This window comes from Numida meleagris, chromosome 20 (assembly GCF_002078875.1).
Source record: "Numida meleagris isolate 19003 breed g44 Domestic line chromosome 20, NumMel1.0, whole genome shotgun sequence".
Classification (NCBI taxonomy): Eukaryota; Metazoa; Chordata; class Aves; order Galliformes; family Numididae; genus Numida; species Numida meleagris.
The window spans coordinates 3,699,280-3,725,898 of NC_034428.1; the positions used below are offsets into that span (position 1 = coordinate 3,699,280).

Genomic DNA, 26,619 nt, shown 5'->3' on the forward strand with positions numbered 1-26,619 from the left:
CATCTTGGACTAGATGATCCCTAGAGGTCCCTTCCGGCCCCTACAATTCTGTAAGTCCTGACCAAGTAATCCTTCCCCTGTGCAGCCCAAAGCAGGGTAAAAGCACAGTGACCACAGAGAGGAAACAGGAATAACTGAAGACAACCACGAAGGCGGCTCTCCGTTCCGTCACCCATCCCCATCTCCGCTCCCTGCTAAGCTGAACGGGAACGCTGCTTCCCTCCAATTCCCACCAGCGGGGACAGCAAGCACACAAAGCCTTTTTATCGAAGCGTTATTTACTAAAAGGCATCTGTTTTCTGCTCGGTATTTAACTTAATTGCATAAAAACAGTCACAGCAATGAAATAGGTGGCACTTCCTTTAACAGCTTGCTCCTTAATGACATCAAAGCTCAGTGCCACTGAAATCCATACCCCACTGCCAGCTAATGAAGGTCTTAACATGAAAGCCTATGCAAAGAGCAAACCCAAGCTGCTGACAGGAACAGAAATGGTGCAAATATGCTGGGATCTGAGATCACTAGCACAGACCCGCAGCACAGCAGGCAGTAATGATAATTAATTATTTAAGAAAAGAACACAGGAGCACTGGCATAAGCTGAAAAAATATGCAGAAGCATCGCTCTGGGATCCTCCAGTTGGATTACCGTTAATTAGCACAGTACACGAGTCTGAGGGAAATTTCCAACAGCATCTTACGGTAGCAGGAGCGTACAATTAAGCCATCATCTCTACCTATGCAATATTATTAGTTTTCTTCCTGATAGCATCATGCACAAAACACAGTTTCACAACAAAGAACTGTCTGGCTTTCCTGTTCTAATTTAATTCTAAGTTTGCTGGCCAACTGTACAACGGTATAATACAATCTTATATAGCATCAATTTAATGTAGTGCATTAGTTTTTGCAAAGATACTATACAGCTCTCTCTACCCTTCAGGAATTTTGTTTGCTCAAAACAAAAGATCAGCTTCTGACTCACCTTATTTTGCTACCAACAAGCTTATTGCAAGTCTCGCTGTCAAGCAAGGTCGCACCTTGTCATTGCATCAGTCACTTTTATTGTCAAAGGACATGATGGGTGCTCCAGAGACCTCTGAACTCCTAGCTCTGAAAAAGATTTAGCAGAATACTGTTCATAGAATCATAAAATCGTTCCAGGTGGAAGGGACCTTTAGAGGCCATCTAGTCCCACTTCCCGCAATGAACAGGGACATCTACACAGCTACATCAGGCTGCTCAGCCTGGCCTTCACGTTCACTGGGAATACTTAGATCTTCATAAAACAAACAGAAGGTGCAAGTGCACTGCATTATCTTAACCATCATCACCCCTCTTGCTGAGAACAAAACAGCTGATCAGCAGGGTTACAAAGCCTAGTTATCTGAAGGCTTAGTTTCCCTTGTGTTGTACAACTGTTGGATATTACGTTATGAAAATCTAGCAGATTAAATGGACTTTCCTTTTCAATAGCTTTTAATCACTTTCTCTATTTAATGAGGCTGATGTTAGTTCTAATAAGCCACAACTTCACAAAACCTTCTCCCCTGAATCTCTGCTTGAGCTAGAAAAAATACTTTCTACTCACTCTTGCTCTGATCTCCAGTTCTCTTAATCAGCTCTGAAATTCATTTAGGATTCCTTCACAGTACAGCTGCTTCCAGCCTCCAAGCTCCTCTGCATTTGTTGGCATCTCCCTCTCATTAAGGGCCTGCAGCAGCATCTGTACACACAAGCCTTGCTTTCATTATTCATCTGACTTAACCATGCAACAGTAATGAAAACTGTGTTACTCTCAAAGATGTGTACGATACAAACAATTTGGAATTTTTTTTTTCCTTTTGATAATCTTTTATGCTTCAGACTTAGGCTGACAATTCGTGTCTGTCAAAATCATCCCGATGCAGAAACAGTTTGGCAGTTCCTGAGAACGTAATGCAGCTCCACCATTCACTCACGTTTTTTTCACACGTGGGATGCTGTAGGGGCAGAAGGAGGTTGACAGCACTAGGTTGAAATTTCCATGGCTAGTGCCTAGCAGAACTTGCACAGCTTAGGGTACATCCCAGGTAATTAAATAGTTCAGCTGCCTGAGTTGCCATATGTAATGTTTGAGGAGGCACAATCACAGATTTTTAAAGGCATGAACAGAAAAGCCCTTTAATGTAAAAACAAAAAAAGGGGGGGCTAGAACTTAATCATAGAATCGCTCAGGTTGGAAAAGACCTTAAAGATCATCAAGTCCAACCACAACCTAACCATACTGAAATCTTTCTTATTAGTCCAGGTTTCATTTGTGCAGTGCAAAACCTTCTCAGCTTGATTCCAAACCAGAATTATAACCCCATTATACTTGGTATTTACAAAGTTGCAAAGTACACTTTTACATGATAGCAACGTTACAGAGCTTAATTTCAGGCTCCATCTTACAAGGATATTAAATGGATAAACAAAAGAACAGATTTTTAGCCAGACATTAACACTTTGCACTGGATTTTGCAGGTGGCTCTGCCTGAGGGTTTTCAATACATCTGCCATTATTACTGACCCATTTTTGGAGGCACGTTGAAAACACGATCTTAAACATTACTGAGCAGCAAACTATCATGATAAGCTAGAAAGAAACATCCATGATCAGAACTTCATTTTAAAAAGAAATCTGCAATGAGATCTATCATTAACATTTATCCAACCCGTTAAAGTGTGTTAAATTACAGTAGGCATTTCAGTGCATGATACAGCAATACCATGTATATATTTATACCCGCTAACCTTCTGTCTTCATTTTCTCTTGTCTCATTTCAGAGATATTTATTTATTCTGAAACATTACTTATTCTGAACACGTATTGTCAGACACTTCAGGCCTTCCTCTTCAGACACTCCAACCATCAGCACCTTCCACGTGACAGAGGTGGGAAGCTTGGATGCTTACAAGTCGTGGGAGAGAAAACCTGGCCAACATCCACTAACCCTCCCAGTGGTTTAACAACAGAACTTCGGACAGCAAGGCAAGGGGCATGTGTCCCACAACTCCTGCAGCAAAACACTGGTACGGGCACTCCTACTCTTCTCTCACAGGTAGCTAAGCAGAGTGAACTGACAGAAGGGTTTACTCTAATAAAAAAAGACTTATCAGAACTTGGGGATGATGATTTAAAAAACAGCTGCAGTAGGGAAACTAAAAGGATGCCAGCCGGCTGACTTCTAGAGCTTTACAATGTAAAACCTCTATTTGTCCTTTTCCAGTATGGCCTTTATACAAAAAAAAAAAAAAAAAAAGAATATATTTTAATTTGGTTCCCATTTCTGCTACTAATGATATAGCCTCTAAAGCCTGGTCAGTAGGGTGTAATTAACGCAAATGTCATTAATACAGAGTTGTCTATCAAAATGAATTTGATTTTAACAGGAGAGGTAACCTCATAATATAACGGATTTCTTAAGAGATCTTGTATTTTTCCTTTAAGACAAAGGTAACTTGTTACTTCTCCATTTAAAAACAAAGAAGGGAAAGAGTACAAGGAGACAAAAGCAGATTATTTGAAACTTCAGTTTGCTAACACTTTTTTTTTTTCTTAAGCTCAGTACAACCTCTAGATTCACAGCATAGAGAAAGAAGATGAAAAAAGGGATGTTATACATGGCTCAAAAGAACTCTGGGCAACTTCGCTGAGTGTGTTTAAAGCTACTGTACTTCACAGTTTTTATTTCAGAAGTAAAATGATAAACAAAAAACAAAGCATTTTTAATCTTCAAAGTAACGTGTGATCAGTGACAACTTCACAGCACTTGATTGTCAAGTATCCTAATCTGTATTTTACTCTGGGAGAAAAAGATGTGCAGAGAATAAGTGATCTGCCTGGGTCTAATGCTGAAACAAAGATGGAACTCAAACATCACAAGTTTGTACATTAAGCCACAAAATCACACTTCCATCTAGCTTTTCTTTTGTTACCAATTTTTATTTGAACAATTGATTATTATATAATAATTAGAATGTTTTGTTTTTTTTTTCTCCAGCCCCTGGAGAAACATTAGATACACTTATGGAGGTACATCCCAGGATTATTTGGCTGTATCTTCAGCATAGCACACCAATTACTTTTCTGCGCCACTGAAATTCACCTAACCACTTCAAGTAGGTTATCTTAGAGAACTATCAGTGAGGGCCAACATACAAATAGCTTCATATTGGCAACACCTTCCTCGGTTAAATTACTTCTATAGTCAGGACATTCCGCATGAAATAACCAGCCTCTGGGTTAGAGCTATGCTTTCTTCACAGCTTTTAGGAAGGGAAGTTTGGCCTGGTAAACTGAATCTTTCAATAATCTTGGTCATTCATCTGCCTCATCTTTGCCCACCTACATCACCAGAGATCTTTTCAAGAGCAGAAGCAGCACAACATTCAGCAGATACTGAGTCAAAGATCAGTTTAATGGGAACTTTACAACTGCCTGCAGTACAAGAAGTTTGGGGAAAAAAAAGGGCTGAAGTGTTTGCAAATCAATTTTAAAAGTTCCCTCTAGAAATGTACACCTCCCTAAAACTGCAAGGAAAGATTTCCATCTAATTGTACAGTAAACTTATTGTGATCTGGGGGATTGCTGAGAGATTTCATTTACATGCTAATGCTGCAAGCAGTTTGGGAGAGGGAGAAGAGTTACTGAGCACCAGTAATGAGCAGAAAAAAAAAGAAGGCAGCTACAGTCCCCATGGACTGTTTTGTTTTTAATAACTTTAGACTGTCTAATAATGCCTTTAATAGTCTGCTCTCAGCTATAAAGCTGCAGTCAGCCTTTGTCAGAGAAGATAATGCTGCCCCAGACAGGAAACCAGTTCTGATAGAATGCACAAAAGACCTCATCTAAGCAGAAGTTTCTTAAAAAACAGAAATGAGAAAAAAATCCATTAGTTTAAGACACAAATTATGCAGTCTATACTGTGTATTCTTTCACTTCTGAAAGACTAGATTTCAAAACGTTATCTATTGAAGCAAAAGTATTCTAAAACTCCCATTTTCTGGTTTACTCTACTCCAGTCCTAGCTTACAATTAGGCAAACTTATTTACAATGTATTCATTCCCTGTAAATACAACCTAAATTAAGACTGATCATGTTAATTTTCTGTTTATAGTTCATGTTACCCACTTATCCTAAGTGACTACTACGTGACAGGCATTAACACTGCAGTGGGCTACCCACATTTAAGACTTCATTTATTCCACTTGGTTTAATGGCAGTTCTTGCTGAAGCTCAGGGCTTGCATAAAAGCCTGAGATACTCATACTGTAGGTAAGACACTGACATTCCACTATGTTAACCAGAGGATTCCTCAAAATAGTGGGTGACCTTCATTCCTACAGATCCTACCTATACCCTTTTCTCTAGCTAGTGGTAGGGTAGAATAAGAAGAAGTATGAAATTTAATTAAGAAATGTCTTGTTGTTGTTCCTCATATAATTAGATCAGCACCTGAATGTATGCCAAGGGTAAAGCAAACTTGAAATGCAAACTAACTAAAAAAAATCTGAGGCTTCCAGTGAGCTCAACTAATTCAGTACTAACAAGTATTGAATGACAATGTGAAGGTGCCAGTACTGTAAGAAAAAGATCCTTCATACTGATTTTACAAATACAAAACACAGTTTATCAGAAAGTCAAACACAGATCTAGAGTCCCAAGCAGTATTCTCCACAATCAGAGCTAAAAATATGACGAGATTTTAAATCCTCCTACACTCTGAAATTATTCAGGATTCTAACCTCCCTGTGGAGGCACTGACCTTCCCCTCTGCACAGCAGCACCACCTGATAATTAGACAGCTACACTTGCACCAATTATGTAATGAGAGCTTTCTCCCCTTTTTTTTTTTTTTCCAAACTTGTTGCTACTTTAAGGCTATACCGTGCTATCTCAGAAATCCTGGGAAATAATGGTAGCATGCAGTTCTACACCCAGAGCTCAAGTAAGAGGTCAACAGAAAGGGCTTTCTCATTGCCATTTCCTAGCAATGCCCTGTCATTTCAATACACAAGGTTAAATTACTCCAAGGAATTACTTTCCCCTGTAGGGAAAGTCTCCCTACAGGGCTTCCATTGTTTGTCAATCACGGCTGGGACACAACGGCACTCATTCATGTGCACAGCAAACAAGTAGACAAGGGCCAACGATCAGCACACAGTCTCATTTTGGTTCTTCTGCAAACAGTCTGTAGAAAGATGGCATTTCAAATAAACTATGTCAATTTTTAACATATGCAAATTCCTAGTGTAAAATACTTAGTAGGGAGCCTGAACAAAATTTAAGACAGTTTGAGAGCAATTTAAATAATCACCCCAAAATAACTTATTCTTTAGGACTGTTCCTGAAAAAGATCGCTTGCTACAACAATATGCAAAAAGATTATGTTTTAATAGTTAGAGAAATACACATTCAGAAAAGTTGAAAATAGCTGATTCTTTTCAAAGACAGTCATAAGAAGGTTTTGTTTTCAGAGTACCACTTAGTGTTTAACCTCAGAACTTATGTTACTGAGGAGTACGCAGACACCAGTGTTCCCAAGTGCACTTTAAGGCTGTTTACTTCGTATCTTCTGGTTAAGAACCCAAGAGGCTTAGGGTTTGTTGATGGGTTGTTAGTTTTTTGCAAGATCTTAAAAATAGAAAAAAACAATTACAACATGACCGAAGTCCAATTCTGCTGACAACGGGAGAGACTCAGCCTCACGCACCTCTTCATTGCTTTGCCTTTTCTACTTCAAGGTTTGCTAGAGCGAAGACTTTGTCTCCTGATCCTTTGAGAGGAAAAAACATTTTTATTAGTATTAGTGGAAATTGTATTTTAGAGAACTTCCTTATATACAAAATCAAGCAAAACATTCAAGATCAAAAGAAATCAAACCTACATTTTGAAAACTAGAACACTTGAGCTCATTTAAAGAGAAAAAAAAAAAAGGAGACATGCTGGATTTGACAAGTCTGAAACAAGCTATGTAGAGAGTTTCTAATGAAGTACGCTTCTGAACAAAGGGATCCCCACCTTGCCTGCTCTCAGAAAGAAGAGTACTGAGAGTTAGGTCAGAAAACCAGTTCATTTGTACCCTGACCAAGTCTGGCACATTCCTGCCAGTCATAGTTCTTTCATCACATCTCTAACTGTACTAATAGAATGAACTGCCACACTTATTTAATGTATAATGTAAATGAACTTTTGGTCCTGTCAACATGATTAGAGTTATGACAATCACGGCAAAAAAGAGTGCTTTAAACCTACATTTTGACAACGTGCCAGTAATTGCAGAATTCTCTGCATCAAGCAGAGAAAAAAAGCTGCTCTCTGTAAGAGTAATTAAAAGTATTGTTTAACTGTAAGAGTGATATTGTCTCCTTGAGACAGAGCATTTAAGCCTTCAGCATTAGGGAAACACTCGCTGCTTTATGGCCAGCTGTCACTGGGTTTATTTGCTGCGTAGCTTTTCCCTCACTGACAGTATATCACAGTTTCATTGTTAATAAAATAGAAAAATGTACATCAAAAATTAACGGCATCGATCTTTTGCTCGTATTTTCCTTTTCATAGGGAATCACTTGCATTTATGTCTGTCGCCGTTCAAAGAGGCAACGCAGTCAGGATTTATGAGAACGAAAACTCACCAAGGTCAGTGGAGACTTTCTCAAACTGGCTCAGGGCTGCACCTGCATTTGCTGACAAGAAGGTCTCATCATCTGGTGTCAGCTAAATGAAAAAAAGGTCAAAACTGTGGACTTGGTATCTTACCTGTGCATATTCCCACCATCTACAAACATGAAATACAACAGGTTACAAGGACTATCAATTTGCAGTTTTACCTAATACTAAAAGCCAAAGTAAAAATGCAAGCTACTGTCCCTACCGCTGAATTTCCTCCTTAGCATTGTCCGTCAGCCACACAAGGGCAGCATATACATACCATTAAGTTTCTAGACCTCCAGAGATCATTTTTGATTAAATGGTCACCCTGCACCTCTGTACCACAACCATGCAAAGGCTGCCAATTACTTTTTTTGTCATGTGGTCCATACAGTAACACATTAAGATCTAAGCTCATTTTGTATCACCTACCAATGAAAGCAAAAACAGAGCCACTGCCAGCTTTGACCACATTAACAGTCAATGACCTAGAAAATGGTCTCTTCCTTTACAGTGCTGTGAACCATCAGTGACATTTACACGTGTAGATTTTGCTTTTATGTTTATGCTCTGATGTCTTAGTGACAGATGCCCATAAAATATTTACAATAATGAAGCAATTATCTGCACTTGGAAGGTGCAGATATTCTACGTTAAAATTTGCTCATTTAAATAGCCTCAGATACATATTCTTACTACATTAAAGCAGAATTAAACGTGTCAAACCATCCACAATGTTTGTGTCAGTTTAATAATTAAGAATAGAGGCTACAAGAGACCAGGTACAAACATTCAGAATTGTTAGAAGTAAGGAAAAAGTATTAGTTTCTTACCTTAGCTATGTTTTGTAAGCAAGCATCTAACTACTGTACATTAGGCAGCATACTGTGCAGATCAACATGTATCTATCAACTATTTTTTTTTTAAATCTTCAGAACAGAACAGTTATCCTAGGCAGACCTGTGTGAAGTCAGCTACTGATCATTTTAAAAGATAAAGAGACTGTCAAAGCATAAGACAGAGGCTTGTGGTAGGTGACCCAAAGAACTCATAACAGGGGGAGTAGATGTCTTCATACATTCCGCTCACAATTTAGTCAGCCCTTTTACTTATTTCCAAAACATTTTTTCCTCTGACAGTCTAGCAATATAAATATTCTTAGGGAGAACATTTCTAGTGTACCCCCTTGATCTCTTCCATTACATTTCCTTATTTCCTGCCTAGGAAAATATAACTACAGAGATACACAGCAACCCATCTCCTTCATATACCCTCAACAGCAAGAAGCAACTTCTCTTCCTCCCTCTAGTGGTAAAAGAAAAAAAACAATCAAGAAAAGAAAAACAACGTGGGATTGTTCTGCACACTGATGTACTTACTGGGGGAATACAAGGTTTACCACCTATTTCTCAAAGTTATCTATCTTCCACCAAGAAATAGGTATTATCGACAACACAGAATTAAGTTAGAGCTTAAGGTATGTCAGAAGTTTTAGATAGCTCCTCCCAGGTTGCTAGGTGGTAGTTAGCTAAAGACTTGTACTGCAGCTTCCCTAAGTATCAGCACCTTGCACCAGCTTCTATGTGATTCACTCATGCAGCCCGACAACGACAGCTTCTTAAATTAGTAAGAGTCTCATATAAATGTATGATACTATCTGACATACATTTAGTAGCAAGTGCTTCAGGACAGTTACTGCTACACTTGATGATCATTAAAGAAGTTATAATTTCTTATTTTAACCCTTGAAACTCAATCTTCAAGACATAGATAGAAACGTCTATTCACCAGCTAGCTATCATACCAACACGTTACCTTCTCACCGAGCTTTCTGAGGGCAGTCAGGATTTCAACTTTCTGTTGTGTGTACAGGTCTCGTCCCAACTTCCCGACCATTAAGTCTCGGTCCATCTGTACACCAATGGGGGAAAAAAAAGAGAAAATGCCTTCAGTTTCCCAGTAATTTCAATCTCTTCTTGCAATCATTACAAATTTAACTGTCTAGTTCAAATTAACAGTTTTTACAGTAAAACAGAAACAGTCACCTCTGCCAACCTTGTCCTCAATTGCCTTGGTTGTTTCTTTGCAAACATTCTAATTACTTCTGGAGTTTTAAATGCTTGGCTGATGGCTGCCTGTATTGCCTGCAAGGAAAAGAACAAAAATGACCAGAACTAATAGTAATCATAATCTGTAGCTGCATGAGAAGACTAATGAAGGCTGGAAAGCATCATTAATATCCTCTGAATCATTTGATAAGAGAGCTTTTCTTTGTTTGTATAACCATAGAACTGAGATGAAAAAATATAAAACATTTATGCAGGGCTTAAGAAGTCCACTAATTGGTGCAATTATTCTGAGAAAAAGATATGACACTTATAATTGGAGTCTAGGTCTTAATTAAATTTCCAACATCTTCCTGATATTAACATAACACAAGTGGATGTGCTACGCTATTTTTTGCAGTTTTAATGCCCACAGTGATGACTACAGTTCTTCCAAGGGTAAGCAGAACATAACTGATGATGCCAATCTCCTGTTGCTACTCAAACTCCTCTAAGGAGTATCAGAGCTGTTATATTAAATCTCACCACAGTTATGTTTGGACAAATCACGATGCCCCTGGAAACAAAAACTTAGAACACATGGCTCAGTTTGCAAGTCTGAATAAAAAAAGATCACTAAGGAGCTTAAAATTAGAGTCACCTCTACAGTCTTTGAGTTTGGATCAATCTCTGAAATACAAACCAGTAACATGAACACAGGAAACATTATCTTCGCCCTTCTTAGCAAATAGGCATGAACTTTGTTTCTCTCCACATATTGTCCTGGAATTTCCCTCACAACTTTTATATTATTAAATATGTTTTTCTAATATTCAGACCTTGCTGTTTCCCACTTTCTTTTTCCCCTCCAATAGTGTTATGGTTATTGTTCTCACCCCCCCGCACCCATAATTTTAAAATGAAGATACCTCACCAAGTTTTCATAGGTAAACATATTATACAATAAGAACATTTCATACAGAGATGTAGGTTTCCCATGTGCCTGTCTAGATATTATAGCAGACCATCTATATCTTTTCTGTTTCACTGAGTCCATACAGAATTCAACCTGCTTTTAGATAACACATCGGGCAGACACATCTGAATAAGAATCAGACTTACCAGTTGCATGCCGCTGAGCTCATCCACCAAAGTCATATCTCCAGACATAATCTTCTTCAGTGAGTCATTGATCTCACTCAGCTGTTCTAGAGTTTCTTTCTTGGTCTCCTCATACTCATCTGCATCTAGTTCCTCTCTAAAGGGGAGCCAACAAGACATGTTAATTCATAGAATTAAATGTGAGCTGTAACGTGGAGATGAGGACATCAGGGTGCACCATGAAGCAAGCTTGGTCATACATAAAAATTCACAACCAAAGCATCTGTAATTATAAGACAAAGCAACATGGACACAAAAGCAACTAACTGCTATTAAAAAAGCGTACATGAAAACTGAGACTTCTGTGGACAGATAATACAAGTTAAAAAATCCCACTAAAATATAACATTTCAAAGAAAATATTAATGAGTATTTTTGCCTCAGTGCCCTGGTTTCAGCTGGAACAGAGCTGATTTTCTTCATAGTTCAGTACAGTGCTTTTCCACAAGGCAACAGAATGATCTCAATAAAATGACTTTTTAAAGTCACTTTTACTACCTAACACCTTATCACAATTAGAAAAATAAGCTCACTGCAAAACACAAACCAAATACTAGACTTACGAAAGGTACAGTTCTCATCTGCCAACTAATTCAGAAAAATATTCCCATTTAAGAGAAAAACATCTACTATTATTACCTGCATTCCTCCAGATCTTGGAGCTGCTGCATTAACCTGTCCAACTGCTCTTCCAAGTTTTGTTTCAGTTTACTGGTCTCTGTTGTTCCTCTTGAAGCCATTTTCAGTTTTCATAGAAAAAATTTAAGTTACATAACACTCCTAGAAAAAATAATATTTTATTGCTGTGGATTAACAACTTAAGATGGGTCTTAAAATGATTCCAGTATCAACATATAATACCTCAATGACGGAATATCTAGTGAAAGCACTTTGAGACACCAGCAATGGAAATACAGGAATGTTAGGCTGCCGGTTTGTTTGTTTATTCTTTTGTAGAAGAAGTCATACTCCAGACAGTAACTCAAACAGCCATAGCACATGGAAACACCTGAACATCTGGAACCAAGCTCCAGTTACTGATATCCTCACGTCCTTTATACACAACAGCAGGCTCTTATCTAATCATTCAGGTTGGAGAAGACCCTTAAGACCATCACGTCCAACCACCAACCTGACACTACCCTATCCACCAGGAATTCATGACCCTAAGCCTCCTGTCCATACATCTCTTCAAAACCTCTGCAGTGCGTGACTCTGCACTGCCCTGGGCAGCCTGCACCAGCACCTAACCACCCTTACCCTTCCTGGTGCTCACCAAACCTCCCCTGGCACTACACGAGGCCATCACCTCGCTTCCCCGAAGTACCCCTCAGCCTCTCTCTTCATCTTCCCTCCAACCACCCCTCAGGGAACCATTTAAGAGACAACAAACCAGATCGAGCTTTCTGAAGCGTGCAAACACCTTAAATAAAATCGTCAGCCGTAGAAAACTAGAGCTCTCTAGGGGAAATTCCTGCTTCCTTGGCTGTTCAATAGGCCGCAGCAAGCGACCCGAACGGCACACCCGGCAGCGCCTCGCTTCCAGCCCGGCCGAGCCTAGCACCAATGCCAGCGGCTCGAGCAAACGGCACGAGGAAACACGATCCTTCCGCCGTCACGGTACGACACAGATCTAACGGAAGGGCTGGGGGAGGAGACACGAAAGAACGGAACCGAAGCGCAGCCTGCCCCTCGCCGCCCGCCTACGGCTCGCCTCTCCCTCAGCGCTCGGCCGGTGCCGGAGGTGAGGTGGTGCCAGAGATCAGGTAGCGCCAACCCAGCGCGCGGCCCCCAAGCTCGGCCCGCCCCGCGCTGCCGGCCCCGCGGCCTCACCTGGGGCAGCCCAGCGCCGCCGGCACCGCGGGGAAGGGCGCCGCGGCGGAGCGAAGCGGGGCGGCTTCCGGCGCGCCCGGCCAATCGGAGCGCGGCGCGGTGCGGCCCTGGGGCGCGGGGCTGGCGGCGCGAGGCCGGGCCGGGAGAGGCTGAGTCGGGGCCGCCCGTTCCCCGGGCCGCTCTGTGGCAGCCTCCGGTGGCGTGCGGTCGTGGGAGGAGGCTGCAGGGACGGAGCCGCAGCTGGCTACCCTAATAAAAAGTTAACGCAAACGGAGACTGATACTCTGTAAGTATGTAAACGTGCTTAATAATTGAAGGTTTGCCTCTGAAATACAAAAATCGGCCAACGTGCACTCACCGCTACCTGCTCATCCTCGGAAGGAAACAGGTTGCAGAGCTGGGCCAAGTTGTGCCGTGGGCACGGCCTGCTGGATTTGAGTGCAGTGCGGCTGAGCGCTGTCACACCACGTTACGATGGCATCCCTTATCAGCATGGTGGGCCTAGTATAAACACGTATGGACAGGATCATGGACATCATAGCACATCTCTTCCTCATTATGAAGAAGGGAACGTGATCCAGGCTGTCCTACACTTACTGAAAAAGTGACAGGGCTGTTTTACTTTGTTTCTTCTAAGGTCTGTGCAGAGAGGTTTTACTAACATCTAGGATTTGGCATGAAGGAACATTGCCAACAGTCTTCAACCCAGTTGTTAATTTTGTGAAAGCACGTGCGTACAGAGCTCTTCCCAAAAGTCAGAGCTGCGCGAAGGTCGCTTTGTGTAGAGCAGATCCCAGCTCTGACGGTGCTGTGGGGTTCTATGGATGACGAAGCAGCGACAGGACCCATGGCAATACCTCTGTCATCTGCTCTGTTCTGCACAGCAACCACTGCTGTTTTCTGTGCAAGCAGTCTTCAACAGAGCGTGTCAACACAGATTAGGAAACAGTAAGTGCAAATGGTTGCATTCCTGCTGTCAGTGCTGACACGCAGCGCTACAAGGTGAATTCATGTGAATTAATAGCAACCTGTTTCTAAGGAGCGTGAAAAAGGATGAAAAAGGACATTGGACTAATGCCAGAAAAGGCACAATACATTTTCATCTTAAAATCTTCCATTATTTTTGCCCTTGCTTTTTTTTTTTTTTAAACAGAAAATCAATCCTTTTCCAGTTTGCAGGAGTCACTTTCTTTAGAAAGGGGGACCTTTATGCATTACAAAGGCAAGTTCAGCTCCTTCCCTTGCCTGTTCCCATGGTAACTTGTAGCTGATGCTAGACTGTATTCCTACTTACACTAAGCCCTACAAATGCTGAACTGCTCTGCAGTGACAAAGAATATTTTAAAAGTTTGTGAAACTCCTGAAAGCATAGAAAAGTACTAAAACTTGCAAAATGTACCTCATAAGATGCCTTGCAAGAATTCCTTCTATTCAAGGGCTATTTGAAGTTAGTAGACAGAAGCTATTTGAAGATTTAGCTGTGATGAGATCTCGACACTGTGGGGGCACCAAGCATCTCTGTCTCTTTGTAAAGGAGACTGAATGTGAGGCTGACCTTGGGATTTTTCCAGGCATTGACATTACTGTAGAAATAATGGCAGACTATTCCGTGCTCAACACAGATGCCTCCATCTCAAAAACAGCAACAGCAGGAGGACAGCCCATAATATATTCCAGTTTTCATTTGCTCATCCTGCGGTTGGAGGCTTTAATAATCTCTCTTCATTAGTTTCTTTTTGTTTGGTTGGTGGTGGTTGTTGTTTGTGAGCTGCCCATTTTCACTGAATTTCCTAAAGGTGCCTTTATTTCTGAATTGTGACAAAAGAATTCTCCTTTCTGCAACATAACGTCGCTGTTGTTGCATCATTCTACCCGGGGATAACCAGAAAGAAAAGTGGTCTTAATCTGTTAAAAGATGGATAATGCTGTATCACATGAGCAATCACAGGCCAGACACTAACAGAAGGAGAACACAGCCTTAATTTGATCTTGAAATCATCTGCACATATGAGTAGAAATAACTGCTTTGCAATCTCCTCTCTTGCAGTAACCAGGCTGGTAACCAGAACCAACGTTCTGCACTTGGCTCTGTAGCCACGAGGAAGGGCTATGGAAGATCCCGACAAGAAGACAGAAGTAGTGCTGCTGGCCTGTGGGTCCTTCAACCCCATTACCAACATGCATCTAAGGCTCTTTGAGCTGGCTAAAGACTATCTCCATGAAACAGGTGGGATGGTAATTTATATCATTTAAAATAGCTCTCTATCCAGACACTTATACAGCTATTTTTGGAAAAGTAATTAAGTATTGAAGCTACTGAGTGTTTGTCATTCATACTAAATGCTGTAGGCAAAATACATGAGTGAACATTCTCATGTATTTGCTGCCTTTTACTAATTGTAATGAACTAAGGCACAGGTTCTGTGGTTTTTCTTTCTGAAATCAGAAAGGCACAAGTAGATGTCATGAAATATATATTTCCAAAATTTCTTACTAAATATTGAATTGTGCCACCCCATACAGTGGCAGAAACATACAGTACTTTCCCACTGGGCTGCTTATAGGAGCTGTCACTGATGTTCTGAGAGACTACGGTGAATAATGGGTGTGTAATATTTTAAATACAATACTCTGGAAATAACATCTGCTCAACCACTTTTTGTGTTCCTTTGTGATGGGATGATGTGGTTTTCTTTTGTTGGTTTTTTTTTTTGTTGTTGTTTTCCCCACAGGAAAATACAAAGTAATCAAAGGAATAATTTCACCAGTAGGTGATGCATATAAGAAGAAGGGTCTGATCAGTGCTGATCACCGAGTAACTATGGCAAAATTAGCTACCAACAACTCAGATTGGGTGGAAGTTGATGACTGGGAAAGCAGTCAGAGTGAGTGGCTGGAAACAGTAAAAGTTTTAAGGTACTCTTCTGCAAAATCCTAAAAACCTCAAGAACCAATAGAAGGATAGGGAGTGGCCTTAGCTCTAGAAGTTAGAATAATAGCAGGCTAACCCCAGATCATATCGGATAGACTCAGTGAAGTCAGAAGTACTACTTATATAAGTATTGCAAACAAAGGATTGCACCATTAGTACAAAAGATACAAAAAATGAGCCCATGAACTATTTGTGTAGTCCTGTGTCTTTTCTTAGGCTCTATTCAGTTTTTGTGCTGAAAATATATTCCTGAGGAAAGAAAAGAGACTAGAATAGGGTGTATATAAGCTATGCAAGTCTCTCTCACTTGAGTTTGTGTTATGCTGCCCATCTGTGTATGGAAAGGCTGGCATTAGAATCATTTAAAGTAATACATTTTCTTACATTTTACATTTTTTACTCTTTCAGTCATTGCTACTTCACTGAGGTTCTTTTTAAAATGCAATTCTGTTTAAACTAACCTTGTAGTCATTGCTTTGAAATCTTTACGCTTGGACCATCTTAAAAGCCAGCTCTCACAAATCCCTCTTCTGGCAGCTCCCTTCTTGGATGGGTTTTCTGAGAAGGTACAACAAGAGGAAGTGGTGGAAGGTTATTTAGTAGGCTCTATTTAGAATACTCTTCCCTGTATTCTTCTATATCCTTAAAATATCTAAAATACCTCTGTCTTGCAGGCACCATCATGAAAAGCTTTTATCCCCTGATCCTACTGTTAGTCTGCAGAATGCTTTACCTTTAACAAAGCCAGGACGGAAGAGGAAACAGGAACCAAATAGGCACGACCCCATTAAGAAGAAAATTCAGAGTCCAGATATAAAAAGTTAAGTCTGTTTGCAAATTAAGTGCTTAACAGTAGTTGCTATTTCAAGGGAATTGTGCTGATGAGCAACTTTTCTTTCCACGCTAGTACTTGTTTCTGATTTCACTGAAGAAGGTTATTCACCAAGATGCCCCAGTGTAAAGCAGTAGGCTTTGTAACAGGAAGACTGTAAAATATATTGGACATGAAAAATATTCAAGTTAATAGAAATTTCGGCTGGAGAAAGTCAGAGCTATCCATTCCACCTATAGGACTTTGCTATACTCTAGCTACAGCCTAGCATTTTGGAACATAAATTATAAATGACTCAAGAAAGAAAGCAAAATAGTAAGCCCCAAGATTCAGGATGCATCTGGGTACAAGATTATTTTATGGGCTTCCGTAACCTTTTTCTTTTCCCCTCAGAGAAACTCTATATTAAAAGGTACTAACTACAAATTACATGCTCTGAATCTTTTTCATATCATTCCTCTGTCTCATCTTAACCAAGACACAGAGAGGTAACCCAGATATTAAATGTCCCCATCATGTAAGCTAAAATCTGGTGGCCTAGCGCACACCCTGTTTCTTACTTATTTTTCTTCCTTAAGATGTCCCACAGGTTAAACTGCTCTGTGGAAGTGACGTGCTGGAATCCTTTGGGATCCCCAATCTGTGGAAGTTGGAGGACATCACTGAAATTATGCAAAATTATGGCCTTGTATGCATCAGTAGGGCTGGAAACAGCACTCAGAAATTCATCTATGAATCTGATATTTTGTGGAAATATAAGAATAACATTCATCTCGTGGAAGAATGGATCACAAATGACATTTCCTCCACCAAAATCAGGAGAGCACTGCGGAGAGGCCAGAGCATTCGTTACCTGGTGCCTGATGTGGTTCGGGCATACATAGAGAAAAATGATCTGTATAGTCTAGAGAGTGAAGACAGGAATGCTGGGGTCATCTTGGCTCCCTTACAGAAAAATGCAAGTGATTCTAAGAACTAGCAGGCACTTTACAGATAATTTGCTTTCTGGTGTGAAAAGATAATAGTTCAGTATACAAAAATGTTTTGGTTTTTTTTTTTTCAGTCAAAAGCAAGCAAATTCTATGTCTTCAGTAGATGTATAGTTGCTAACAAGGTTTGGTTTGTTTAATAATTGGGCATATATAATCTTTATTTTATAAAATCCAGAAAGATTTTCAAATCTAGATGTATTGTCACAGTTCAGTGAACTAAATACAAGAATTTACAGTAGTGTATGAGAATTACAAACTGATGAACAAAGCAAATGAAAGTGTTCTGATTTCTTTTAGCTCAGACTGCTCTGACTGCAATTTATGAAATAGGAACACACTTTAAATAACTCACAGTGTTGTAAGTGGCAAAGCCATCTTACTTTGAAATACAACACTTACTGAGGGTAAATCTGCAATAATTAAATTGTTCAGAACTGCTAACACATGATGCAACTTAAAGAAATTATTTGGCTGCATCCTGTGGAAGGAGAAAGTTCACTGCTGGGTGAATTGGTGCTAGCTATACCATGCTTTCAGTTGCTTGCCTTTCAAATATGAAGCCTGTTTGTTTGCTGTCATGCAATTTGCACCCCAGAATGCCTCGTGCTTTAGTTTTCTGTTTGCATTTCTAGAGCTGTAGGTTAAGTTCAGCAACGTTTGTCAAATAATGATGGACTTACTTCAAAAACTAGTTTTTAGCCATCGATTTAATGAATATAAGATAACAGCATCATTGCAGATTCTCATACCATTTTCCTTTTATTTCCAATAATAACTGAGCCTTTACTTTTGAGCCAAATATATAGAGCCAGAATTGTTTTCTGCTACTGGAGTTGTGAAGAAATAGTTGGATGCTAGGACTACATATAAAATGTTTTTCTTTGCTGAAAATCTGATTTAGAATCTAACAAAATATCGTCTGTATTATATCAGTATAAACTAGAGAGGCACTGGGAATGTCATGGTAATTGAATTCTACCTCCCTTTCTTTGCTGTCATCCCATTTTTTCTTTGGATTATGTGCCTTAATAAAAATGTCAAGGTTTCCAAGATGCTAACAGGTCAATGGCTTTTTCACAGTATCTCCATACAACAAATCCATTTGCATTTTTCAGATTAACAAAGCCAACAGAATGAGAGATTCTTAGGGCGTGGATCAGGAATGCACACCTGGAGCCTCACATAATATTCTGCAATTACCATAGAGTAGAACCTCTGTTCTGCTAGATTCAGCATGCAAAAGTGGCCAGAATGTAGAAGGAGATCAAAACCAAATCAGAACTTAGCAAATCATCTGTAACTGTACAGTGACATAAAGTAGCTCAAAGGATTCTTACTTTTCTTTTTTTTTTCTGGGTGATTCCTGCATTAAATGTGCTCATTCCCCTAGAGCTTAGGGAAGCTTACACTGTCTTTTGATAACAAGGCTGGGTTCATGCATAATCAACAGTAGTAAAGGTACCAAAGGACGTGTTAAGCCCCTCTGTCACGCTTCAGCAATCAAAATGCCACTGAAGATTGAATATAAACTATATTATTGGTGGTGCATGGGAAAGGACAAGATGTGTGTTTCTTTTCTGTCTGCTGTCTCTATGGCTGACAAGAGCAAAGAGCAAGATTTAATTTCATAACTCAATTAGTGTGTTTCTGAATAAACAGAGCAGATCTATCGAGTAGGAAAACACCCTAATTATACGGTCACTGTAACTGTGCTTTAGGTTTATTCTTCTAAATAATGACACTGGTGTGTATTGGTGTACTTTGTGCAATTCTAGAGAAACTGCATATTTAATAGGATGTTTTGTAAAGCACTGATTATCAGACATTTCTATTTCACTGGGTTTTCATGTAGTTACATGTGATGGGTTTTGCAATAACATAAATTGCATGTAATATGCTGGTTTTAGTCATTAATCAAATCTGATGTCTGATGACCGCATGATTTTTAAGTAAGAAGAACAATGTCAGTTCAGTTTTTTTCTACTAAATAGAATGTTGTTCAAAACTTGCAATGAATATTGATCTTTTGTTTTACCAGCGGGATCCAGAAACCTCCATTACAACACTGGAAGTGAACACATACAGAGAATGTAATGTTCTAATCAGTTCTGAATACCAGCATCACAGTTAGTGAAGTGTCATATTCCAAAGTGAGACAGAAGTAAAACTTCCAAGAGTGAACTTCATCTAGAGAGGATCCATATACTTGAAAATGTAAAGTTTGTAAATAATGCAGTTCATTGAACTTCTTTATAGAAGTTATAATGTATTCACAGATGTTCTGTAAAATAAATTGCCTCCTTTTTTCTTGTTTTATTTTCTATGTTCTTGCATGTGGTTCTGCTGTAGTAAGAGAACATAGGGCCCTTATATCACACACATAATTCAGACTGAATTATTTTACAAATGCTACAAGAGCAGTAGGAACACTTTATCTATTTCTGGAATGTGTTAGATGCTCAGTGCTGCAAAGCAATTAAGATTAAAAAAAAAAGGAAAATAAAAGTCTTGACACAAAAAATAGGAGAATTTATAAGGGAAGATTAACTGAACCACCACAGGAGCTGTCCAGGACACCAGGTAGCTCTTACAAAAGAAATCCCACAGCCAGTTCCGTGAATTAGCCTTGAAATAGTAACACTAGGACCCTCACTAAGTCTTAGTTTGAAATTCAGTACTGATTTACAGAAAGAAACACTACATCCTGGCAATCTGCATAATCTTAGTTTTCAACTACAATTTTAATACAAACTTTTACAGAGGATTTATCCCAGTACTCATTTCTCTTCACTTGGAAGAGACAGTAGTATGCAACAGTGCTCTTCAAGAATCACAACTTCTTAGGAACAAGTTGTGGGTGAAATGTTACTATCTGAGTCAAGGGAAAAACTCATTTGCATTTCTCAGTGCCAGTCCTAGTTGAGTGTATGTTGGAGAACAATATCCATCTGCAAACAGGAAAGAAGCTTTGACGTCTGGATTTCCTACTCACATGATACTCAGAGTCATACAGGTCAAACTGTCAGCTCCAGAAATGTAGCTAAAGTTCAGTGAAACAATTCTCTCTGTAAAATACTATCCTTTTACTCAGACTACCCTGAATACATAAAAGTAGCAGCTGTAAGCGAGTTTTTTCATTCAGACTCAAAATAGCAAATTCTCTTTTCATGGAACCATAGAATCAGTTGGTTTGGAAGGGACCCTAAAGGCCATCTACTTCCAACCCCCAGCCATGGGCAGGGACGCTTCCAACTTGTTCAGGCTGCTCAGAGCCCCATCCAACCTGGCCTTGAATATTTTTGGGGACAGGGCATCCACAGCTTCTCTGGGCAGCACATTGCAGAGCTTCAACACCCCTTAATGAAAAAATTCACCATATCTTCCTCATATCTAATCAAAATTTACCCTCTTCAAGCCTAAAGCCCCTTGCCCTATAACTACATGTCCTTGTAAAAGATCTTTCCCTTCTAGGCCCCCGTTTAGGCTGTGGAAGGATGCTACACCATCTCCTCAGATCCTTTTCTTCAGGGTGAACAAATGCAACTCTCCTCTAGAAAGCTTATACAGTTGCAGAACTTTGAACAGACCTCAGGCCTCTAGATCTGTCATTCCAGGCTTACTTGTTACTTTACCAGACAGAAAGTTTATGTAACTGAGGAAACAGAGAATTTTGCATTCAGTCTGCACGTTGCCCATGTGTCTGGGTGTTGGTTCAGCTAGGACATAAGTAACAGAATTATAGAAGTCAGAACACCAACAGCTGAACTGTGGCACAGCAGAGCTGTGTTGAGAGTCACATCAGAGAATAACATGCAAGCAAGATTTGTCTTTCACTTTCCTGTTATAGTCACTAGACAGCAATGCTGCCCACCATTCACTACAGACACAAACCAGTGAGGTATACAATTGATTCGTATTACTCTGTCTGAAGTACTGCTTTAAGACTCAGTGATACAGCTCCATGGGTAGATCTCCTTTTCAAAAAATATCTAGATTTCAGATCATAGATCCCCAGACTGAATATACACGCAGGGAATCTTAGAAATGACAGACTGTGTCCATGATACCTTTTAAAGTATACAAGATAGACAGAAACCATTTAAACCAGTTTTTGGTTTGTGCTGTGACTCTTGAGTTAATAACATTTGCTCTATACAAAGATTTCGGAAACCATGAACTTTTCCCTCCAACCCAGCCGAAGTTCATCTACAAATATCCTCCTCCCTATTGGCTCAGCAGCAGTACCCCTCCCCTCCACCATCAATGCTCTCGGATGTATTCCCACCCACAGTCTCTCATATAAGGCCTGGTTGGAAACCAGTTTCTTAATTTCTGCTTTTTGGCCAGGGCTTGGCTGTAACTCCTTTCCGCAGTCCAGCAATGCCTGTGGATTTCAATGGAACCTGGAACCTTGTCAGCAATGACAACTTCGAAGGCTACATGACAGCTTTAGGTAGGTGAAAAGACCTAATTCTAATCTTCTCTCTTTCCTGGTGAGGGGTCTCCTGCATTTTAATTGTTTGAATTCTTCTAAAAGCTAGATACTGATGAAGTTTTTTTTTTTTTTTGCTCTGAGAAATAGCAGAAGGATATTTGTTAGCTGATTAAAGACACAGTTCAGCCTGTCACCCAGGTGTCCTTGCAGCTTCCAGGAATTTCTCAGCCTGGTACTTATTACAGGTAGAACTGTTGCACACTTTCTTCCAGGGAGGGAAGAGCTCTCCCTGTCTGCTGAACATCTTTTGCTTCTCAGTACAGACTTATTGAAACTGCCTAATCGCAGAAATGTATGCCACATCATTCCTCTCTCAAAGGATGATGAAAGATCATTGATTGTTATTCCCTGTAGCTAATAACTTGGGAGTTCTTGGGGTCTGGGTGTATGGGAAAAGACCAAATGTTCAAGAACTTACCTTGAACTATGTAACATATAACACCTGTGAGGGAGCGGAAAACAAAAACAATTTCAACAAAACTAAACTCGGGTAGCAGTAAGGTCAAACTGTCCCTAAGAAATGCTTCTGGAAGCAATACAGGCAAATCCCAGCTGTCAGAATGGCCAGTGATCAGTACAACTCCTACAGGTTTTTTTCTTCTGTCAAAGGTATTGACTTTGCAACACGCAAGATAGCAAAGATGCTGAAGCCCCAGAAAGTGATCAAACAGGATGGCAATTCATTTTCTATCCATACCACAAGCACATTCAGAGACTATATGCTCCAATTCAAAATTGGTGAAGAGTTTGAGGAAGACAATAAAGGCCTGGATAACAGGAAATGTAAGGTAAGATTGAATAATTCAAAAATCAGTCTGTTCTTACAAAATTAAGATGCTGTAGTTAGCCTTGCTACATGAGCTGAAATTGTCTCAATAACACTATTTTTAATGCAGTATAGATGCAAGAGCCTGAGTTAGTGATAAAAAGTTTCACATACCCTCAGAAACAGTATTTAATTTACGTCCATTTTATCAAGGAAGAAAGGATAGTGTCCACTAGATGTATTTCAGAACTGAGGTAACAACACACACAAACATTTGGTTTCTATTCAACAGAGCCTGGTTACCTGGGACAATGACAAACTTATCTGTGTCCAGACTGGGGAGAAGAAGAACAGGGGCTGGACTCACTGGCTTGAAGGAGATGACCTGCATTTGGTATTTGATTTTCTTCAGATTTACTTCAGAACTGTCTATAGGTGACAAAAAATGCAGTCTATACTGTAGTCATCATTTGCAAGTTGTCTTCCACCTTAGTAGTACATGTAACAGTACATCAGGAACACATTTTGCTTTCCGTTAGTTTAGCTGAAATAATCTTACTGTTTCATTCTTATTCATCTTGCGCAGTTAAATGCAAAATGTTAAGCATAACTTAGCGCAGCAGCTCAGTGATGGTCAGCAGTCATGGCAAAAGATCTATCTTCTCCTTTGGAAACAGTTCCTTTGGTTACTACGTACATTTCTGTACTTTTTTTTTTTTTTGTAGGAGCTTCGTTGTGAGAATCAAATATGTAAGCAAGTATTCAAGAGAGCTTAAAAATGAGCATTGGTTTCAACATGGGAAGACAGCTACATACAGGAGGCCATGCATTCTCACATCCAGTGATAACTGGAAAGATAAGATCTGATTCCTTTCTACCTAAAAGAGCTGATGTTTCTGGCTTGGGAAACATTATTTGTTGTTAGCAGTGTTAAAAATCTAATTTTTGCTAATAAACACCCAAAACCATCTTATGTATCCGTCTTCTGAATGTGTTTTGGAGAGGGGAAAAAAAACCAAATCCTAAGTGATATGGTGTTTTGTAGTTAACTAGTCACCTAGAACAAAACAAGAACCGCTCCCACTTCTATAAGGGCACGACAAGATCAAACAAAATAGAAAGGAGAGCTTAAACTTGTGTAAGTCCAGGAATGGCAAAAAGTTAAGATTACAACCAAGGATATAACTTTACTATTAAAAATGGTTCTCTTTAAGATACAGACTCGTACTTCGGGAGCAGTTAGCTGCTTGCTTCTATCTCAAATCAGTAATGTGAAGTCTTGCTTTGTTTTCAAAACAACGAAGTTCAACTTACTAGAGGAAATCCATCTGTGACCGCATCCCTCGATAACGAAGATGGGTCTGAGCAATCACGTAAGCTTCAGTCTGTGAAATAATTGGATGCTATCAGCACATATAAAGAGTAAAAAATAATGCTGCTTCCAGTAAGACTTTTTTTGCATGCATTTGTTCCATTTGCTAACACTTTTCTATGCAACAATTGACAAGGTCAGAAATGAGAAGTAAGTTCTATTCTACCTCATGTAAATAAGTGGCCAGATCAACTTGTTACACACGTGAAATGAGCTGCTACATCTCCTGGGGAATGCTAACAGCACAGACCCCGTTGCTGGAGTTTAATCTAAATTACTGAGCTTCAGCTAGATTTAATTAGGATTTTCTTTTTCACAGAAACTCAACCCTGATGCTTTCAGAGATAAGTAATACAACTCATTATTTGGGTATCTATTCCTTATTGTCAGCTCTGTTGAAGCTAGGAGAGCTTTTAATTCTATTGATATCCCAGATAATTACCAGAGGACTCTAAATGTAAAGAAGCTTCAAAAATATGAAAGAAAATATTAGGAGGAATTAGGAATACTAGGAAAATTAGGAGCGAGGACAGGGCCATTTGGAGGACCAGGAGTAAAACATAAAATACATTTTCTGAATTCTGACAATGTGTTCACTTTGGAATTGAGTGATGCTTTTATTTGGGTGGAAATGAGATCTATGATACCATAGTGTTCTAACATAAATAACACTTTCATGCAGCAAACATGCTCTGACACCTCTACCACCAACATATTGCGGCAGTCACAGACTTTGCTCCATTAGATGGCACCACTGCAACAGAATGTGTTTTTATTTAAAAATAGCGTATCCCCAACAAAAGTAGCAATCCCCAACAGCAACATTTTAAGTGTTAAATACTGCAGACCTGTTCAAGTCACACAGCTTAAAATCATGTATTCCAATTATCCGTGCATGAGAAGTACCACAAAGGTGGTGATAACCTTAAGAAGTCTGTTAGTACAAAGAGAGACAAGCAGAAATCAGAGAAATGCAATCTTAGAAGCTTGCGTAACCACGCGTAACACTTTGGTAGTAAGGCGACTACTGAGAAGGGTTTACTATTAAAAATATAGAACAGTTGCTATCAGTTGCATTCCTTTTTTATATTACTACCTTCCTACTTCAAATGGATGATTTGAAAGCAGACAATGCTATGCCCAGCTCACTGGAGGATGCTTTGGAGATGCTGAGGACGAGACAAGCGACCAGTGACAGAACTGCTCACAACAAACCAACTTACATACCAACCAATTCTCATGATTTTAAAAAAGACAAATTAAACGTCTTGAAATGCCCAGTGAAAAAAAGTGAGGGAACTGTCCTGTGTTCTATAACTGGGGAAGAAAGGAGACAGTGAGGTAACTTGTGGCAAGAAAATGACCCCTAGAACCCCAGGAGCCCTAGAACCCCAGGAGCCCTAGAACCCCAGGAGCCCTAGAACCCCAGGAGCCCTAGAACCCCAGGAGCCCTAGAACCCCAGGACTGAAGGAGGGGAACAAAACTTGCCAGGGAGGCACTGGAAGGGTTTTATTCCAAAGTGGTTCAGCTTCGTTATCTCACCACAGCTTCGATGGTGAAACTTCCAGCAACCAGCCGCTGCATTTTGCAGGCAGTGCCAGCGCTGAATATGTGATTTTAAGTTATGTTATCTGCACGGAGCACTGTATGGATGGGTGAAGGGATGCGTTCTCCCTTCTGGATCTTACAGCCAACATAGACAGTGGAAACTCAAAAGAATAGCCAAGATTCACACTCTGTAGAATGCTTCATCAAAATACATGGGGAAAAAAAAGTCACAAAGGTGGTACCTGAAGGTGCAAGGAGCACGAGCACAAACACCACCAAAGTTGCTGATTCTTACTCAGAAGTGTACACTAAACATTAACTTTTAAGACACACATTTGTGCATAGTTCCCTACCAACCCCTCGCCTGCTTTCCACAGCGGCGGCCGTCCCTGCAAAAAGGAAAAGGAAGAGAAAGAATGGAAGACTATTTTACACAAAAGTTTCACTCTGAGGCACAACGAAAGGACGCGACGCAGAAAAGTTTGTGCTGTTTCACAGGAAGAAAACAAAATACCTCAGGTTCAAAGGAGTCGAACAGGAGTACGGCGGCGGGCTCCATCCCTCTTTAGCAACGATCAGGAAAAGCCCGCGAAGTCTTTCTCGAGAAGCGGGACACGCACTTAAAGCGGGCAGGCACCTACGAAGCCACACGGCTGCAACAACTGGCAGCTCCGTGCCAGGCACTCCCGCCTCTAGGCGGGCGATGTCGCCGCTGCGGGCAGAGAGAGACCGCCTCACAGCCCGCCCGCCCTCACGGCCGCCCCCGTTGCCATGGCGCCGCCGGGCCCCGCCCCTCCCGCCTGGCCACGACGCGCGGCCGCGAGCCCCGCCCCTCCCGCTCGCCGCGCACCGCCTCCCGCCCTTCGCCATTGGCCGCCGCCGCGCGCGGCCCGGCATGCCCGGTTCCCTCGGAGGCCTCATGTGACCCACCCCCAAGATGGCCGCCGCTCTCTTGTTTTGATGAATA

General features: G+C 40.4%; 3 protein-coding genes across 12 annotated transcripts; 2 read left to right on the plus strand and 1 right to left on the minus strand.

The window, feature by feature from the left end:
- LZIC (leucine zipper and CTNNBIP1 domain containing) lies at window positions 5,845-26,402 on the minus strand. Of its 7 annotated transcripts, none has more exons than XM_021417360.1 (8): window positions 26,167-26,402; window positions 16,108-16,204; window positions 11,521-11,661; window positions 10,843-10,978; window positions 9,721-9,819; window positions 9,491-9,586; window positions 7,660-7,741; window positions 5,845-6,800 (listed from the first exon to the last, which is right to left on the minus strand). In XM_021417360.1, the coding sequence occupies exons 3-8, from the start codon at window positions 11,619-11,621 to the stop codon at window positions 6,742-6,744; spliced, it is 573 nt and encodes a 190-aa protein (XP_021273035.1). In that variant the 5' UTR covers window positions 11,622-11,661; window positions 16,108-16,204; window positions 26,167-26,402; the 3' UTR covers window positions 5,845-6,741. The 7 variants fall into 7 exon arrangements, with proteins under 7 accessions (XP_021273035.1, XP_021273037.1, XP_021273039.1 ...); XM_021417364.1 differs by lacking the exons at window positions 16,108-16,204; window positions 26,167-26,402 and adding an exon at window positions 12,715-12,802 and having other exon boundaries at window positions 5,860-6,658; window positions 6,738-6,800; XM_021417362.1 differs by lacking the exon at window positions 16,108-16,204.
- NMNAT1 (nicotinamide nucleotide adenylyltransferase 1) lies at window positions 12,525-19,786 on the plus strand. Of its 4 annotated transcripts, none has more exons than XM_021417354.1 (5): window positions 12,525-12,625; window positions 14,762-14,941; window positions 15,447-15,630; window positions 16,321-16,466; window positions 17,057-19,786. In XM_021417354.1, exons 2-5 carry the CDS (start codon window positions 14,824-14,826, stop codon window positions 17,455-17,457), a joined length of 849 nt encoding a protein of 282 aa, XP_021273029.1. In that variant the 5' UTR covers window positions 12,525-12,625; window positions 14,762-14,823; the 3' UTR covers window positions 17,458-19,786. The 4 variants fall into 4 exon arrangements, with proteins under 4 accessions (XP_021273029.1, XP_021273032.1, XP_021273028.1 ...); XM_021417357.1 differs by lacking the exon at window positions 12,525-12,625 and adding an exon at window positions 12,822-13,000 and having other exon boundaries at window positions 15,486-15,630; XM_021417353.1 differs by lacking the exon at window positions 12,525-12,625 and adding an exon at window positions 12,827-13,000.
- RBP7 (retinol binding protein 7) lies at window positions 19,923-24,035 on the plus strand. The gene is made up of 4 exons (XM_021417366.1): window positions 19,923-21,923; window positions 22,575-22,753; window positions 23,024-23,125; window positions 23,457-24,035. The coding sequence occupies exons 1-4, from the start codon at window positions 21,851-21,853 to the stop codon at window positions 23,505-23,507; spliced, it is 405 nt and encodes a 134-aa protein (XP_021273041.1). The 5' UTR covers window positions 19,923-21,850; the 3' UTR covers window positions 23,508-24,035.

Bases quoted from the DNA above. Each gene is read 5' to 3' on its own strand.
- LZIC (XM_021417362.1), bottom strand. From the start codon at position 11,621: ATGGCTTCAAGAGGAACAACAGAGACCAGTAAACTGAAACAAAACTTG. The intron at 9,587-9,720 runs GTGACTGTTTCT...ATTGGTGTACAG, and splicing joins TGAGGACAAGGTTGGCAGAG to ATGGACCGAGACTTAATGGT. The intron at 7,742-9,490 runs GTAACGTGTTGG...TTTTTCATTTAG, and splicing joins TCAGAAAGCTCGGTGAGAAG to CTGACACCAGATGATGAGAC.
- NMNAT1 (XM_021417354.1), top strand. From the start codon at position 14,824: ATGGAAGATCCCGACAAGAAGACAGAAGTAGTGCTGCTGGCCTGTGGG. The intron at 14,942-15,446 runs GTGGGATGGTAA...TTTTCCCCACAG, and splicing joins AGACTATCTCCATGAAACAG to GAAAATACAAAGTAATCAAA. The intron at 16,467-17,056 runs GTTAAGTCTGTT...TTCTTCCTTAAG, and splicing joins TCAGAGTCCAGATATAAAAA to ATGTCCCACAGGTTAAACTG.
- RBP7 (XM_021417366.1), top strand. From the start codon at position 21,851: ATGCCTGTGGATTTCAATGGAACCTGGAACCTTGTCAGCAATGACAAC. The intron at 21,924-22,574 runs GTAGGTGAAAAG...CTTCTGTCAAAG, and splicing joins AGGCTACATGACAGCTTTAG to GTATTGACTTTGCAACACGC. The intron at 22,754-23,023 runs GTAAGATTGAAT...TCTATTCAACAG, and splicing joins TGGATAACAGGAAATGTAAG to AGCCTGGTTACCTGGGACAA.